The 19,212-nt window shown below is 34.8% G+C and overlaps 1 protein-coding gene across 7 annotated transcripts in view; it reads right to left on the bottom strand.

Annotated features, from left to right (window-relative positions):
* Positions 1-19,212, bottom strand: part of R3HCC1L (R3H domain and coiled-coil containing 1 like) — an 89,990-nt gene that overhangs the window by 2,016 nt on the left and 68,762 nt on the right. For all 7 annotated transcript variants that reach the window (XM_045854644.1, XM_045854639.1, XM_045854643.1 and 4 more), the window contains 4 exons: positions 13,443-13,618; positions 8,294-8,364; positions 7,308-7,403; positions 6,655-6,795 (listed from right to left, as the gene is read on the bottom strand). In XM_045854644.1, coding sequence (XP_045710600.1) covers positions 6,655-6,795; positions 7,308-7,403; positions 8,294-8,364; positions 13,443-13,618 — 484 coding nt within the window. The remainder of the gene's footprint in view (positions 1-6,654; positions 6,796-7,307; positions 7,404-8,293; positions 8,365-13,442; positions 13,619-19,212) is intronic.

The raw sequence follows: 19,212 nt of genomic DNA, 5'->3' as shown, positions 1-19,212 counted from the left end.
ACATGAAAGGATGTGAATAGTCTTCACACACACCATTTAGAGTGACTAGTCATACACTCTGCTGCAGAAATACCATGTTAATGTGTTTGAGTTTGGTGTTACGGAACAAGTATCAAGATAACCATGTAATCTTTCTAAAATTAGAAAATTTGAAAACTCTGAAACGTTCCCTACCCAAATGCTTTCTACTAAAAGACTACAGATCTCTATTACCAAATACAACTGTAAGAAGAGATTCTGGCTGTAAACCGTATGAGATAACCAGTAAGATCAGGGAGACAAACTGAGAAGCACAAAGAAATAGTGAAAATGTGAGGTATAAATTTAGAAATACAGAACATGAATAGAATAAAAAATTAAATAAGTTAGGGTAAAACCAAAGTATTTTCTTCATTTTAAAGAAAATGGAAGCTTGGAGGCAGGTTAAGTGACTTGCCTAAGGTTACATAATCAGTGAAAAACTGAAGCTGGAACCCAGATCCATAACTCTTAAACTACTATACTATCCACTATTCTGACATCTGAAAACATCTACAAAGAAAAGGGGGGGAAAGGTGAGGAGAAAAAGCACATAATGACAGAAAGATGAACAAACATGCTGTCCCTGTACGAAATGGAAAGGAAGGCAAATAGCTAACAGACTGCATGAAAAAAAGCTCTTACTAACTTTACCTCCAACCATTAAAGAAAGTAAATGAAATAGCTCAACAGCAGCCATAAGGACAAGGAACCAAGGAACAGAAGAATTAGTATGAAATGATAAACCTAAAGCACTCATATAATCAGCCCTGAAAACTTTCATTTCTCCCAGTATAATAAATAGGCAGAAATGATTATATAAAATGAGTTGACTGAAATCACCACTTCTCACTCAGGGAACAGAAAGTATTGAAGATTAAAAGAGGGCCAGTTTGGTGTCATGTTTGAAAAAAATAAAGAAAAAATGTAAATTACAATGTTCAAAATTTACTTCTACACCTAATAATGGAGAAAATCATCACAAAATCTATTCACATCTACCTACAAAGTAATAACCAATATGAAGACTTGAAGCACAAGTCTGGTCAAATTAATCTAATTGTCTTTTTTTATAGGTTGACAGATGTCGTAGATCAAGGACAAGTAATAAGTAACCTCTTAATGTTAGCAAGGTTTTAGATTTTTAGGCTTACAAAGTGTTTATATCATCACTAATATTGTGGGAAAATGAAGTCTGGATCACCTAAGTGTTGGAGGGCATATAACTCTGGAGAGTGGACTGATTATCAGTGTATTAAGTATCATCACAAAGAACGATGTGCTATTTATTAAGCAATAGTTGGTGAAATGGTCAGTTAGTCCTCAGATTAACGTTGTCAACTCTGATGTAGGCCAAAGACGTAAGCTTATTAAACAACAGGTGATACAAAAAATACAGATAATTAATGCATCTCAAAGAAAAAGATCACATTAAAATGAAAGGCAATATGGTTAGAAATGAAGGGAACTTCATATCAGGGGAGAAAAGACACCAAGTAAACGCACAAGACCTAGATTATGAGTCAGCAATGCAGCACTGCCTTTAAAGGCAGAATCATGGAATGCCTGAAAAGGATTTCAGAAGGTAGCAATTGTGTTACTTTTTTTAATGTTATAGTTGACTATCCTATAAAGATGATTTTACTTTTAAGTTCTTAGTGATTTAATTTATCCAAGTGGGTGATTAAATTATTGTCTACTTACTCTGTCTTTCAGGCCTGTAACCTAAAAGGTGGCCTTTTATGAATAGCCACTTAATCACCTATCCCCAAGAGTAAAATGGAGTTAAGTTATGAAATAAAATTATAGCAGGCTTTGAAGATGAGAAGGTGGCTTATTCTAAGAAGTAATGATATCTATCTCCAATTTCAGGTGGGAATCAAGTGTTTTATAAGTGGTATGTGGGCAAATTTTACATGAAATCCTGAGTTTGGTCTTTAAAAAGTGGTTTTATCATTCAGTGTAATCACTGGGTTAAAGTACATGATTAAGCCAAATCCAAAGCACACAGGATGTAGTGAAAACATTTTGATGGGTGTCAAGTGGGAAGGGGTTTGGGAGGATGGGTGGGAAAGAAGGGATTAAGATGTACAAATTGCCAGTCACAGAGATGAAAAGTATAGGATAGGGAATATAATCAATATTAATATAATAACCATGTGTGGGTACTAGATTTATTGGGTGATCACTTCGTAAGTTATATAAATGTCTAATCCGTATATTGTACATCTGAAACTAACATAATATTGTAAGTCAACTCTAACTGAAAAATAAAACTAAAAATTAAAAAAACCCAAAGCACTCAAGGATGATCTCTGTTTCCATTTCCCATCTCAGTGCAGCTCTGATCTGTTATGCACTCTGCTGGACTAAAAAATACTTTCCTCATGTTCAAAGGTTTATGAAACAAAGCTCTTATCCTCCACATATATACAATAGGATTTGCTTAAAATGAATTGGATATGTTATTTTTTTCAATTCTTCCATGAGTAGTTTTATTTTTCGGAACTTCCTTTTTAAGAACTAAGACACAGACTTTTCATTAAAAGAGGTAAAAAGACCAAAAGAGTGGAGGAACTTAGCAGGAAAGTGCTTAACCTCCAAATTACAAATCCCAAATTCATTAATTAGAAGGGTTCCAGAAGAAGTGTTCCAACTCTGGATTTTATGAAGAAACACATGGAGAACTGGACAGGTTCAGAGTAGAGTCATGAATGAAGAAAGATTTATGAAGAAAAAATTAAAGTAACCAATGTTACTCATGTATTCAGTCAATAAACATGCATGTATGTTGAGTATCTTTTTATAAACCAGGCACTGTGCCAGACATCAGAGCTCTTCAAGGGGGAAAAAGAAAGGCTGGGAGATTATTTTATAGTATTAGTATTATTTTTTATTCTACAGTATTAACAGAAGTGCCTATATCAAGATGGCACAGAGATCTCAATTCTCATGCTAACTCTGATCAACTAACAATGGTCAAGTCACAACTCACCAAGAAAGAATGCCGTGACTGACTGCACTGTCTGTCATGGGGAATGGGTGGGGAGCAGCAGTACATATATGGTACAATGTATATTTGTCATTATTGATTCATGTTATTATAATGAACACTAATTTCCCAAGAATCACATAAGTAACAGTTTCCTGAATTTGTACTTTTCTAAACATTTTTACATGTTAACTTACACTGTACTCAAAAAATTCTTCGAGGCTAATTAAGCCATTTTGCTGGAAACTGGGGCACACAGACTTGCTCATGGCCACACAGCTGGTTAATGTCAAAACCACATTCCTAAATGATCTGCCCCTGAGAGAAATCTGGATTCAACTATTGGGTTGGCCAAAAAGTTAGTTTGTGGGTTGTTTCGGTAACATGGCTCTAGTAGCACTTAGTTATCTTTAACTTCACTTGAAACAATTTTGTGAGATAGTATTGTGACAACTGTCATATCAGCGTGCATTTAAAAAAACTTATCATTTATAATCCAAAAAGTTTTAAAAACATCGAAACTGGTGAATTTTTGTGTAGCCATGTTAATACTGAAGATGGGAGAATATACACAACATTTTCAGCATATTATGTTTTATTATTTGAAGAAAGGCAAAAACACAGCTGAAACACACACACACACACACACACACACACACACAGATTTGTGCAGTATATGGGGAAGGTGTTGTGACTGACTGACTGTGTCTAAAGTGGTTTGTGAAGTTTCATGCTGGAGGTTTCTCGCTGGATGATGCTCCACAGCTGGGGCAGAACAGCTGAAGTTTTGATAGTGATCAAACTGAGACATTAATTGAGAACAATCAATGTCCTACCACACAGGAGATAGCCAACATACTCAAAATACCCAAATCAATGATGTTATTGGTAAAAATGTGTCTTTTATTTTACAGAAAAAACTAAATGAACTTTTTGGTCAACCCAACATCATAAAGATTTAAGTTAGACCTAAGGAAGAATTTTCTGACAGTGAAAACTGCTAACCATTGAAAAAGATAACAAGGAAGCCTGTCATATTTTATTTTCTGAAGGCCTTAACATTTTCTCTGTATTTTTTCCTGGGAAAAAAATTTTAATTGCCCCAAAATCCTTCAAGAGAGATTACAGGATAATAGAAGGAGCATGGGTTTTAATTAGAGAGGCCTAGGTTCAAATGCTGGGTGACCTTCGGCCAGTTACTCCTCTGGGCCAGCTCTAAACGAGATAATACCATCCATCACAGAGTTATATAACATGTTACATTACCTGGAATTTCCTTCCAATCCTTTTAATCAACAAAAACCTTGCCATGGCTTTTAATCTTAAAATCCCCAGAACTGAAGTGAGAAGAGAAACAATTGCTTAAAATAACAAGTTCATATTCTTCCTTATTAAGATATCTCCGCTAGCTTGTAAGTCTTAAGAAGAGGAACAAAGTATCTAATTTTCCTAAACAGGGATCATAATGCTTTACACAGGACAGATGCTCAGTGAATGCCAAATGTAGTTGATAGCATATTATATGAAATTTAAAATAAAAAGAATAATGACAAAAAATGTGCCCTGGACTCACCATGTAATATCTCTATTACTAATAAAAACGGCAGTAGCTAACATTTATCACATATTAGTTATAGCCCCTCTAGAAACAGAAGGAAGAGCATTCCTATGGTTTTTGAAGATGACTAAGTATCTTCCATGTATTATCTCACTTGATTTCCATTTTATGGATGAGGAAACAGAGGTCTCCCGAGAGTAACTAATTTGCCCAAGGTGACACAGCCAGTAAACAGCAGGGCTAAGACATGGACCCAGGAAGTCTGATACCAGAGTCTACAATGTGAACCACTATGCTGTACTGATTCTGCCCGCTCTAGTGGAAGAAGGTCTGGAACAACAATATCTGTTCTGCTTAACACCTAAACAGTCCTTCTAATTTTCACAGGGAAAAAAAAAAAATGCCACATTGAGAAGCCGTGGGGCCCATGCAGGCAGGTACCAGAGTATCTGGCTTTGTACATAAAGAAGCCAGAAAAGACAAATCAGAAACTTTCCATATATATTTTCTCAGATATGAAGAATGGGAAAGCTCTGAAGCATAATAAAAAATCCCCTATAATCTGTATAGCCTCAGCACCAATGAATAGTAGGAACTTATCACAGTGGGTCTCTAGTCACAACTAAAGGCCTTCATTTAAAAGTAGGTAAGGGTACCCACTTAGCCAACACTTCTCATTTTTAATTGCATCACTGAAATGTCCTTCATATAGCTGGGTACTTAAAACAAATATTTCAAGTGAAGGTGCATGCTGATGTGCCTACAGGGAAATAGAGGGGAATACTCAGATGATACCCATGCAAAACTACTGCTGCAGAATCTGTAGATATGTAGGAAAGCATGATACACTGGTAAGAGTCATACATGCTTCTATAGATACCACTATTATTATCCTCTACTAATCCTTTGAGATAATTGTGGCTATCATAGAGAAAGCATTTTCTTCAAAGACAACCAATTAATAAAGGGTTAAGGACATGGCATATTCTCCTTTAGTCTAATTCCGTTATTGCCATCTATAAAAAGCAGATAAATCCTGTTTCTATAGTCTATAAGATGCCTTTGAGTGAACCATGCATTGGAAAAATCAAAACTGCCTCATTATAATCATTAAGGTTTCAAAAATTAGCTGGGTTCTACTCTGAAACTCTAGCACCTGCCATGACACACTCTGTCACTGGTTATCTGGCTAGTGCAGCTGAGAGTCTGCAAGCTGCCTGCTATCACCAAAACAGAGTGGACAGAAAGTATTAATGGCCTTGTTAGACTGGCAATAAACAAGGAGTTTGAAACTTCAATTCATTTAATGGAAAAATGAGGTTACTTTTCAGTAAGTGGAATTTTCAGAATAAATTGTCTTCACAGATTCCATAGATTGTAGGCTAAGGCAATGAGACTGTCTAAAGCCTGAAGGCTGATAAAAAGTACTTAAGTACAAAGCTGGAGTTCCAAGCCTTTACAAACAAGTCAACAGCCTATCATAGGGACAGAGAGATTTTAACCTGAGCTCCAAACTATAGAGAAAGACAAATCCTACTTGTGGATCAGTTGAAATATTTTCTGGAAACTCTTAGGTACTGAAAAATAATCAGAAGCTAGGTTAATCTAGATGTACTCTAATGGAGCCACTCAGGGCTGTCTTTACAAAAAAAGTACCTGCTACAGTTATCATCATCAATGTCAGTGGCTGGCTTTTCCTTAATTTGTCTTCTACTTAAGATCTAAACTGTTTGATAATACTGTGGTAATCATGGCCCAGAAAAACCAAAGCAAATAATATTCTCTACCTAGAAGACTATCATGTTTTCACAGGAAAATTTTTCTCAGCGTTTGGAGCAAGAACTATAGAAAAAGCCATGGATGAGCTGAGGACACTGAACCTATCTCGGAAAATAACAGTAGGTAAGTGGATTAAGATGCCTTGGTGTGTGGAACAGGCAGACAATTTCAATATACTTGGAGGCGTCTAGGACATGGAAATGACAAAAATGAAATGAGCTTCATCTTTTTTTTTTTTTTTAACCACATACCTTAAAGTGAGCTCTTAAAGGGACTTGAGAAGAAGAAAGCCATCACTTCTACTCACCTCGGGCTTCTTGTAGTTTCTTGAGCTCGGCTTCCCGTTCAGTTTTGCTCTGCTTACTTCGAACCCCAAGGGCACTGATGACTAGCCTTCTGGCTAAGGCAGCAGAAGTCTCAGGACGCTCCTTTGCTGGCTGGAGGAACTCTGAATGGGAGAAAGGGAGGGAGTAGGAAGGAGTAAGGAAGAGAAAGCACTCTAGCTCTAAGTGATTTAACTCAGTAATTAACATACAAAATAGACTACCAAAGGCTGCATCAGCAGTAATTAATAGGGCCTGATAGATGATCAGAGGAAATTAACATGGCAAAGCACAAACAACCCCAGCTTCTTTATCTGTCTTAACACAATTTCTTCCAGTGACTCTTATCAAACAGCTAAACACAGAGGTAGAGAGTAGATAAGGATGTCATCAGAAAATGACTGCTGCATAGCTTAAAGTTAGCATCTCCCATTCTTTCCAAGTGGCTACTCTGATGCTACATAACTTACTCAGCCTTTTCTATATTTTTTCTTTAAAAACATACTCTCATTAACACTAAAAATAAAAGTGATTATTATGTCTTTACTACTCTGGATGCTGTACAAAGTGCTAAAAAAAACAATAACACTAATGTCAACAAGACCCCTCCACCCTCCACCAGGGATTATAGGCTCACCAGCATAAGCTCTAGCTTTGGCCTTGGCTGCTCTTGTGGCCTGTGACAAGGGTCGGATCTTCACCATGGTATGTTTACTACCCAAAGCATCACGAGCTACAAAGAGGAATAAAGGTAAGGAAGTAGAAGACATGAAGAAGAAAGATGCAAAGAAAAATTTAACACTAGTTTTTAGAAAGCATTCCCCAGATGTTATGCTTTTCTTTCTTTTGTACAAGCAAAGGAGATAATAATATCTAGAAAATCTGTAAGGAACAACCTGGCAGTGATTATTTTAGATCAGGGATCAACAAATGATGGCTCTGTGATCATATCCAACCAACCACCTGATTTTGTAAATAGAGTTTTACTGAAACAGAACCATGACCATTTGTTTTCATACGTCTATGGCTGCTTTCTTGCATACAACAGCAGAGTTAAATTGTGAAAGAGATCATATGCCCTAAAATATTTATTATCTGGGCCTTTAGAGAGTAGGTTTGCAGAGCTCTATTCTACGTGGTTCAGACAGGATTATAAAATCTCTAATTTCTCTGAATGCCTCTGTATCACATCTATCATCAGGGCAATAATATATGTGAAAAGGCCCAATCATATATTCAGAAAGTAGGTAGTACAACCTCTCACTGGATAGGTTAAAGGGCTACTACAAATTCATGTGTCTGAGGAAAAAAATCTTAAATACTGTAAAATTTAGTCACATAGACTTTTTAAATCTCTACTTATAATCTGTTCATGTACTATTATAACTGACCGTTATGCAGCAAATAACCTTGAAACAACCTATTTCTCAAAACACCACTAACTAGATTAAGGTGAGAAGGGAAACACATGGGTACCAAAACACCATGCCTCAAAAACCTGTATCTGCCAATTTACTTATACTAGGTGAATAAAATACCAGTTGGCTGGGAAAAAGGGAAATAAGGACAAGTAGCAGAGGAAAATAGACAATTAAAATAACACTGAAATCTATTGGGTAATACCTGTAATCGGACTGGAAAATACTCCGAGGGCATGTGTATCATCCACCCATTTAATATCAAATCCTTTCTTCCTGCAACAAAAAAGCCATCATTTAATTTCATCAAATTTACTTTATGAAACATCTTTCAAATACAGTCTCATAAAGCATTTCAGGATAAGAGAGCAACACTCAACAGCACAAGGCAGAATGGGGATAATGACACAAAAAACAGTTTGGAGGACAGAAGAAGCCATTGAATTTAAAAAGGAATAATATCATCATAAAGAACTACCTGGGAGTATTTTACATTCCCAGTTATTTTATAGACATCAACTAATTAATCCTCCCAAGTCCCTTGGGAAGGTAAAGTATTTAACACACTATCTACAAGAGATACACAGAACAAAAAGAGGTAGAAAGAGGATGCACAGGAGGATTAGAAGAATATGAGAGGAGGAGGTAGCAGAGCAGGTCACCTGCATTTAATGCACATGTAGGCTCCAGGACAGAGACACAGACAGAGACAGAGAAGGAGAGAGAGGCAGAGAAGGAGAGAGAGACAGGTCATTCAAAGCCAAAAAAAAAAAAAAAAAAAATCAAATCAAATAGTGGAAAGAAAGCACAACAGCAAACAAAGAGCCTGACCTAGTCTTTAGAAAACAGCTTTATTTTGGAGGAGAGCTATATTGTGAACACAAGGACTACAAGGATGGTGACATGACAGTTATTTTTTTTTTGAGTAGGACCTTAATACCGCGCACAGACTCAATATAGTACCGTGAAAAGAGCATGGTGTGTTTGGGAGTCAGATATAAATGGACTCAGGTTCTGCCATCCATCCTGAGTTCTGGGCTGGTTTAACCTCTCTTGAAGTTAGGCCTGCTCACCTGTAGGAGTGCACATAGCACTTCCTTGGAGTTGTAAAAGTGGAAATGAGATCACCCATGACAAGGCAAAAAGCACATTGTTGAGCATTCATTGGGCATTTAGTAAATGAATGGCACTCATTTTTTATTATTAATAGCAATATTCATAAGGAAGATTATTAATATTAATGATAGTGATTAAAACACAAAGCTGCCTGTAGTATTTGACTCACAGCCATTATTATAGACTTTTGCACCGTAGATAACTGCTAAAATATTTTCCCTCTTTAACAACCAGTGAAGAAAAAATTCCTTTGAAAAAAAATTCCTCTGAGGGAAAAGGAATAAAGGAAGCTTTGATGGTTAGTTAGAGAATTTCCTAAATGTAAGGGAAAGTTTAACCATGGAATAAAATGACCAATTGGAGACTGTGAAAAAATTCAATTGTAAAAATCTGTATCGTAAGATAGTTTACAAAAGGATACAAAGAGATCTACGTGGATTCTGGAGGGTCTTTAGACTTTGGAATGTATAATCCTTTAAAATGCTTCTCTTTTAAATATATTTGGATTTGATAAGAAAAAAGGTATTACAGGTAAGATTAAAAAGAAACAAATCAAAAGGAAGTTAATTCACTAGAATTAACTAATCTTCAGGAAAGTCTAGACATCAACAAAACTGACCCTTGGTTTTAAAAGTCATCATTATTAATGACAATTTAAGGAAGTTCTAATTTGTGATTTAACTTCATTGACTGCTTTTTAAAATCTATTATACATTTTATAAGGAACAATATATGGATACTGAGTCTTAACTAATGAATTAGACAGACTGACCTACACTACACATTTAGAGTGAGATCTATGGCAGAGATTGTTAACTATCCTCCAGGATCCAGTCACCCCTTTCTTTTACAGCACTGACGCAACCCCACCAATCAAATGTAGGTGAGGTACATAGCTGCTAGCTAGTTTCACCTGTTCAACAGGACACTTATTTTTATAAATAAAGTTTTATTAAATACAGCCATGCTCATTTGTTTGCATATTGTCTATGGCTGCTTTTGTGCAAATGGCTGAGTTGCCTAAAATATTTACTATCTGGCCCTTTAAGTAAAAGTTGGAGGCTATCCTCTAAATGATACAAAATCTTACAAATTCAACAGGTACAAGAATTGAATTTTAAATTTAAAACTGTAATATCAGACAACAGACCTGATTCACTTTTTCCATGAAGATGGGGACATTAGAGTATAATTCTTCCCTTGGTATTAAGTTTCTTTCAGGTCCTGAAAATTTTTTCATAACATTCTTCCTAAACTATTTCTTTATTCCTGGAGCTTATTTTTTTTTCTTATAAGTTACAGATACAGAGGTATGTTTCTGATTCTTTACCTTCTCCTATACATTTAGGAATGATGCACATACCTGGAGTCAGTGCAATTGTTTTCAAACCCACATACATCAATTTTAATTTGTATTTCACTGTGTAATTTAACTGCACAAAATTAAATCAATGAATGTGAGTGTGAAATAGAAGACTTGCTATGTCTATAAAACCTTAGTTAAATGCTTTGGAAGACCAGAGAAAGGTGAAGCCACTAAAAAGTTCTAAGAAACTACCAACAATTATATTTGGGCAAAACAGTTATAAAAGAAAGAGAAAACATTTTACACTATTAGCAATATGCACTAGATGATTCTGAAGGTAAGGTGAAGTTCTTACTCCACTTAAATGAAACTGAAATATATTGACAGTGGCATACAAGAACTCTTCTACCAACAGACCAATAACTTTTTTAAAAAGGCCTTGGTACTACATCTTACATCCAAACTGTCAAGTGAATGGACACTTAATAAGTGTTGTTAAAATAAACTAGTTGAGACATGTAACAATCATTTTTTATCATCTTTACTTGACTATTTCTGAGTGGTCAGAATAACCTCAAATCAATAATTTAATTTACAGTGCTCCTGAACTGTTAGTGCTCTTGGTGCTTAGCAGAAAAAAAAAATCTTTTCAGGAGAAAACTTCTTCTTTCATTGTAGGCCTCAATTCCCATAAATAAAATTCCAAAGAAAATGGGCAGCTTGTAAAAAAAAAAAGAACTAAACCTCCAAAAAAGCAAGGCACTATGAGTAAGAATTTTCAGAAATAGAACTAAAAGGATTTCAGGTAAAGTATTTACCAGATACAAACTATAGAAGGTCTATGTTTAATATACCTAAATTTTTTTAATCTTGAAAATATTTAGAGAAAACAAGAAACTAGAAATTGATTTGAAAAAGATACAGAGATTTGGAAAAGATATAGAAAACTTTGAAAAATAAAAACCATCAAATGAAATCTAAAAATTCAATGGACAGATTTAACAGCAAATTAAACACAACTGAAGAAAAAAATAGTGAACTGGAAACTAGAGCTAAAGAAATGATGCAGAATGGAACAAAGAGATGAAAAATATGAGAGGTAACATGAGAATCAAGTGAGAAGTCTAGTATACATTTAATCAGCATCTTAGAGAATGTAAAAAAGAAACTGGCACAGGGGCAATAATTAAAGAGGTAATACCTGAGTGCTCTCCAAAGCCAATGAAAAAAATTCACTGATTTAATATGCGAAAATAATCTCAAAAAGAATAAATAAAAGGAAACACAAACGCACATCATATGGAAAATGAAAAACACCAAGGACAAAGAGAAAACCTTAAGAGCATCCAAAGAGAAAAATAAAAATTACATTCAGAAGTAACAGTTGTTAAGACTTTAAACTGACTTCTCATACTCCACAAAAAAGCCAGGAAACAGTAGAATAATATCTTCAAGTTTCTGAGAGAAATATAACTAACAACCTAGAATTCTATATCCAGTAAAAATGTCTTTTAAGAATTAAGTAGAGCCCTGGCTGGGTTGCTTAGCTGATTGGAGCAATGTCACATACGCCAAAAGGTTGTGGGTTCAATTCCTAGTCAGGGCATGTATAGAGGCAAACAATCGATGTTTCTCTCTCTTCACCCCTCTGCCCCCTCTAAAATCAATAAACATATCCTTGGGTGAGGGTTTAAAAATATTTAAAAATAATAAAAAAAAAGAACAAAGTTGAAAAAAGCCCATTAAAAAACAATAAAAACCAACTAAGCTTCTTACCATCAGACTGTTATTAAAGTAAATGCTAAGTAATACATTCCAGATGTATAGAAAGAAAAAGATTTCAGATGGAAGGTTTGAGGTGCAAGAATATATAAATAAAGAACACAGAAAGTAGGTAAATCTGAATGTTGAATATATAAAATAATATGGAGTTTAAAATGAAAAGAAAAAAGATCAAAATGCTCAATCATAACAGCATATAAATTGAGGGGGGAAGAGGTAAAGAATGGAATTGGGAATGAAGCTAAAAGCCCTTACAGTGTTTGGTGAGAGTGTGAAAATATCAATTTTAGCCGCTGAGAAGTTAATCATGCATTTTGTACTTTCTGAAGTAACCACCAAAGAAATACAAACAGTATCATTTCCCCCAAAAAATAGAATGAGAAAAAAATACCTCATCAATCCAAAAGAAGGCAAGAAGAAGGAGAAAAAGATGGGACAAGTAAACACACAAAAAAAGATGGCAGGCATACATCCAAATACACCTGACCCTTGAACACTGGTGGCTTTGAACTTGCAGTTTCCCTTATATGTGAGTTTTTAAAAAATGACACTATTAATAAATATAGTACAGTATTATAAACGTACTATCCCTTTCTTATGATTTTCTTAATAGTATTTTCTTTTCTCTAGCTTACTTGATTATAAAAATACAGTAAATAATACATATAACATACAAAATGTGTGTTAATCGACTGTTTATGTTATCAGTAAGGCTTTCAGTCAACAGTAGCCTAGTAGTATAGTTAAGTTTTTGAAGAGTCAAAAGTTGTGTGTGGATTTTTGACTCTGTAGGTTGGTTGGCATGCCTAACTCCTCCCTATCTTGTTCAAGGGTCAACTGTATATCATTAATTTATAATAAATAATAATGAACCAAAAATGCACCATGGGGACAGATTTAGAAGTTATCATTAATGCTGTTCTTCCTAAAAGCTAAAATGGGTCTAGAAAGACTATTTGGCGTTTCTAAGGAACTTAGAAGAGTGGTCTGATACAGAATACTTCTAATGTACTTGGAAAAGACAGTAAACAAACTTGATGCTAAAGTTACCAAGGAATATGAAAACAAAAGCGATGATTTTTCAGAAGCCATTTTTAAGAAAACTTCATCCCATCTTCCCTAACATCCCCAACCATTTGCAAATACTTACTGATAACTGCAGAAAACCCGTAGGAGGTCTTCAGTACGAAATTCTTGGGGGAAGTCATAAATTTCAATGACATGTGGGAATTCACAATCACTGAGATCAATATCAGGAACTTCATTGTTGTAATAATCAAATCTAGGTTCCTGGATACTTTCTCTATTCTTCATATTCCCTGATAACTAAAGAGGAGAAAGCATATTCGTGACTGTCCCATCAAGCCAGAGCATTATACAATGTCCTCCCATATTTAAACAATCTTTCTTCTCTCCATGTTCCTATTCCTTAACCTTTAACACTGTCTCTGTATTAAAACTGTTCACAAGTATAACAGTGACCATACTATAGACATGGAACATTTGAAAAGGTTCTGAATTTCTAGCAAAGACAGACAATGCATGGAACTTAACTTGCATCTATCAACTAGTGTCTGACAAAATGCAGAATGATTAATGTGGTGAGTTACATCTTAGAAAATGAAATTTCAGAAAATAGCTGAAGAGATAAATTAATAACATTTGTTTCATTTGAACTTATTGATCAGATCCATCTCACAGTTTCTTTTTTGGAAGTAAACAAAAACAAAAACTTTTAAAAAGAAAAACTTTGTTAGTCCATCTTTTATTAAATGTAGCTTACAAAGGAATTTGTTAAGGCAAATTTAAGTGGTTCAAATAATTATGTTTAAGATCCCTAGCATGAGAGCTACCTAAAGGAGTTCTCATGTAGAAGATTAGTAAAGGAATTAACAGTAATAAAATATAGTTAAAATTCTAGGAACCTCTCATGCATGTGGGGTCTCTGATTCTCTCATGTGTGCAGGGTTCCCATACATATTTATCAATGAAATTTGGTTATTTTCTTTCCAAACAAACAAATTTAAAAAAACCCTTAAAATTCGACTATCTTATGAAAAAAACTGAAGGCTATTAACTATTTTACATTGGAAGCAGAAGGGAAGGAGGAAAATGCAAAGTGGCAACAAAGCCATGAGAACCATTTTGTTTTTCACCCATTACAAAACTTAGACACTAGTACTGACCAATCAAAGCCTTCAGATCCAACAGTATCTTCTCACTGTTAATCAAAAGCCCAACTAGATCCCTTCAAGCTTTCCCTCTTTTATATTGTGCCTCCTTTCCCATCAAATGGGAAAATGAGAATTTGCAATGCCGAAGATGTATTTCCTTTCCTTGGAGAACTTAAAAATGGATTCAAGAATTTTATTCAGGAGGGAGGGGAGGGGTAAGGTGATTTAAGTAAAATCAACAAAAATGTTTATTTATTGTTCTGCCTTAGTTCCTTTTCTCTATCAAGCTTCAGTTTTACATCTAAAAAATGAGAATAACAACACTTATACCTCAAAGACAGAGTGTGGATTAAATGAAATCATGCAGTAAGTGCTTAGCATACTACCTGGCACCTATGTATTCAATGAATTCGACCTACTTTAAACAAAATTTAACTGAGTGCTGAATCTATTACAGGCCAAGCTATTTCCACTCTTAGAATGCAGAAAGTAGAAACAGAATATTCACCTCACCGTAACAATAGTACCAGCTGATATTTAAAATCATAACATTTCTTGAATTCACTAGACAGCTGAGTTTCAAAGACAACCAAGAAAACTAAAATCCACAAGAAGGTCAAGTTTCTCCAAAAAGAAGCAGGATATATAAACTGTTAGCCCTTGGCAGATCATGGCAAGAAGTGGGCACCACACAAGCAGGCAAGATTATCAGCTAACTTTTTAACAAATTCTTAAAAGCCTAGAGTGTGTTGGTATATCAGTTTAGAATAACTCAGAGCCCCAGAAACAAGGGGAGTCTTTAATCACTTGCAAGTCTATCCTGTTATCAGTGCCACACTATCTTGATGACTGGAGTTTTATTATAATAGATTTGAAATCAGGAAGTTTTGAGTCTTCCTACTCTGTACTTCTTTTTCAAAATCACTTTGGTTATCCTGGGTTCCTTGCATTTCCATATAGATTAGCTTGTCAATTTGTACAAAAAAAGGGGAGCTGGGATTGTGTTGAATATGTAAATCAATTTGGGAACTATATTAATTTTATTAAAGAGATGAACATGGGATGTCTTTCCATTTATTTAGGTCTTCTTTAATTTCTTCCAAAGTTTTGCAGTTTTCAGAGTACAAGTTTTGTATGTCTTTTGTTACATTTAATCCTAAATTTTTTTATGTTATTGTAAATAGAATTGTTTCCTTCATCTCATTTTTGGATTTCTGTCAATGACTTTCAGAGCTACTTTGCAAAAAACAAACAAACAAAACAAAGCACTGCGTGTCCATGCATTTAAAAGTTGGGGCTAAATAATGCATTGTGAGAGGTAAACAATGCATCACTATAAAAAAAAACCTTGAAAATATAAATCCTAAGAATTATAAATAGAAAGAAAAAAAGAGACAGGATGATATGACAAAAACATCTGATTAAGGTCTTTTGCTCTAACCTAGTTGGCAAAATTGAATTTGTATAGTTATATCCATTTCTAAGCTAACTAATAAGCATTTTGGCTTCTGGGACTGATTAAACATAAAGTGTTACTATTAGCAAAACACACAATTCTTATTCTGTATTTCATGGAACAATAGATATAAAGCCTATAAATTACATACTCCTGCCAATTTAACACCAAGACTCCACTGTTTCCAGTGATTCCTATCTTTTCCTAAGATGACAAAATATCATTTCCCTAAGGTTAGGATATTGCCGGGATCAGCTTTCATTTCTACTGGTAAAACATTTTTTGTGGAGGTATGGTAGTAGGTAGGAGGCCATACTATTAATGAATGGTGTTTTCTCTCCTGAAAATCACAGTAAAACATGCAAGGGGACCTTGACAGATTAGAGAGAGGAATGTGGCATAGAAGGGGTAAGTCTAAGAGACAAATATGGTGTGAAGCTGGAAGAGAGAACCAGAGCAAGACTCTGTGTGTGTGTGTGTGTGTGTGTGTGTGTGGTAGGGGGAGGGGGACATGGCAGTATAGAATCTTCAAGGACAGATTCTAAGACTTGATGCACTGACTATGCAAGTAACTTGGCAGAAGACTTGCACTGTCTAGCATGAGTACTTGAAATGTGGCTAGTCTGAATTGAGACTTTTTTTATGTATAAAATATGCATTGGATTCCAGGACTTAATACAAATTTTAAAAAGAACAGTTCAATCATTTCTTATATTATGATTACATGTTGAAATGTTATTTTTGATAAATTAGATCAAAATATATTATTAATTTTACCTGTTTCTTTTTACTTTTTTAATATGGCAACTAGCAATTTTTAAATTATACACAAGATTCACATTTATTTGTAGCTTGCATCATATTTCTATTATACATAACTGGAACATTTACTATGACAGGTGTATGGAGGCAACACTTGCTATGCCATTAATGTGAAACCTTCATATTGTAAGACCTACATATATATTTTTTCTTTTTTAGGGCTAAGAAATAGAGCAACGATGGAAGGAAGAAGTTTAGAATTTGGTTCATTCTTATCTGTGTATTATAGATCAAAGGAAAGTTTGCAGATAACTCAGAGCAAACAATTTTAAGTTATGAATTGCAAACATTTTAGGATTTTTACCAGTGGTCTATCTTGCCATTTATAAAGCATAGGTGAAATCTGTGTATTCCTTCATACAAATAAACAAAAACACTCAACTAAATTATCTTCCCCAAAGTGAGTGTTTTAAGATTCTTACAGCCTAGTAGTCTGGTCTTAAAAACAGGTCTGTAACATATCACCTGACTTGCTGTGATATAATTGTCCTGATTCCTATCTGTAGAGGGGAAAAAGAGGTGGGGAGAGTAAAAGGTTGACAAAGCATGGACCACTGCGTTATTTATTTATTTATTTTATTGGTTTTTTTTGTTTGTTTGTTTAATCCTTGGTTCTTTGAGATACAAAAGGAAAAACAAAAAGTTCTGAAATCACAAGTCAGTTATTTTCTTATGCTACATAATTCTGAAATAGTTATCTTTATATTGCTATCAGATGTGCATCTCTAATGAGCTATCATTATCCCAGTTACAAAGATGAAGAATTGCATCACAGAGATGAAAAAATATCCCTAAGGTTACAAATCAAATTACTGAGAAAATTTGAATACAGGTCCTCTGACTGTTAGTCTAGTATTCCTCCTGTAACACAATGAAGTGACCTTACAGTGAAGAGAATCAGAAATAGTGTCGGTAGCAATGGTCAGGACAACTAATTCTCTGATTAAACATTTATGAATGCAAACTATTCTAGGAGGAAGGAAGGAAGAAAAGGAGAAACAGGGAAGGAAGAACTAAGTGAGGGAGGATCAATGGCAAAACTGGAAAGACCACACCAGCTTGCTGACTTCTTTCCAGTTCTATATTCTAAATAGCAAAAAGTTTGTAAGATTAAACTCCCAAAACAATGCTTTGATTACATCATCCTTTTATCAAAAATCTTCAATGGCTATATTTTAAACTCCTATGATTTGGCCCCAACCTATGTTGGTAGGTAGAATAATGGCCTCTCAGTGAAGTCCATTTCCTAATTCCCTTAGCCTGTGAATGTTACATTGCAAAGAATCAAGGTAGTGGATGGAATTAAGGTTAGTAATCATCAGACTTAAAGGAAGATTATCTCGAATTATGTGGGTATGCCCAGCGTAATCACAAGGGTCCTTAAAGGCAGAAAAGCTCAGAGGCAGTAGTTAGTGTCAGAATGATATGATATAAGAAAGACTCAGCTGGCCACTACCAGCTTTGAAGATGGAAGGTGGGCCATGAGTCAAGGAATGTGGGCAGCCTCTAGAAGCTGAAAAAGGCAACAAAGCAGTCTTCCCCAGAGCCTCAAGAAAGGAACAGAGCCCTGCCAACAACTAATGTTAGTCCAGTAAGATCCATTTTGGACTTCTGATCTCCAGAACTGTAAAATAATAAATATGTGTTGTTTTAAGGCTCTAGTTTTAGTGCAGCAGCTATAGTAAACTAATATACTACCTTCTGTTTTATCTCACATTATCCCTTATAATATGCTACATTCCAACCAAAGAATAATATTCACTAAGACTAAACACATTTTGTTTCTTCCTGTCTATTGCTTTGGTCTCATTATTTTGCAAATGCCGACACCTGTCAGTTTGCACATCTCAAAATATCATATCATTCTGCAAGGATATACTCAAATATCACCTCTACCATTAATTCTCCCCAAAATACCCTCAAGCATGTATAATCTGACTCTTCCTCCATACTGCCATAGCATTTATTACACCTGTACTACTTTTATAATACTCATTACACAAATAGCTAGAATTTTCTTCCTCTAACCTCATTGTGACCTATTTCTTCCTCTAACATCACTGTCTCTTCCTCTAACCTCATTGTGACTACCTGACCACATATCCAACATTTAATGTATGTTTAACATACATCAGAAAAATACTGGACAAAGAATTTTAATATGAAATAATAAAGTTCTAAAAGTAAAGGAAGTGCTACCAGTGGATAGAGAAGAATAAATTTTGCTTACTCTACTTCACTGCCCAAGTAGAAAAATAATACATAGAAACAACAGAGAAAGGTACCACAGGTAGAAGGAACAAAGTGTGCAAAGACATGCAAGGAGTATGGTAGTCACTGAACAGTTAAGTGTGGTTACATCAAATAATGTGAGGACCTAGGGGAGTGCTGTGGGCCTAATTCTGCTGCTCTCAAAATCATGTTCAAGTTCTAACCACAACTACCTTAGAATGTGACTGTATTTGGAG

The sequence above is a fragment of the Phyllostomus hastatus genome, unplaced genomic scaffold (assembly GCF_019186645.2).
Source record: "Phyllostomus hastatus isolate PE091 unplaced genomic scaffold, TTU_PhHast_1.1 phas_scaffold_1066, whole genome shotgun sequence".
Classification (NCBI taxonomy): domain Eukaryota; kingdom Metazoa; phylum Chordata; class Mammalia; order Chiroptera; family Phyllostomidae; genus Phyllostomus; species Phyllostomus hastatus.
The sequence above is the reverse complement of the archived record's forward strand: the minus strand, read 5'-3'. Positions and strand labels throughout refer to the sequence as shown.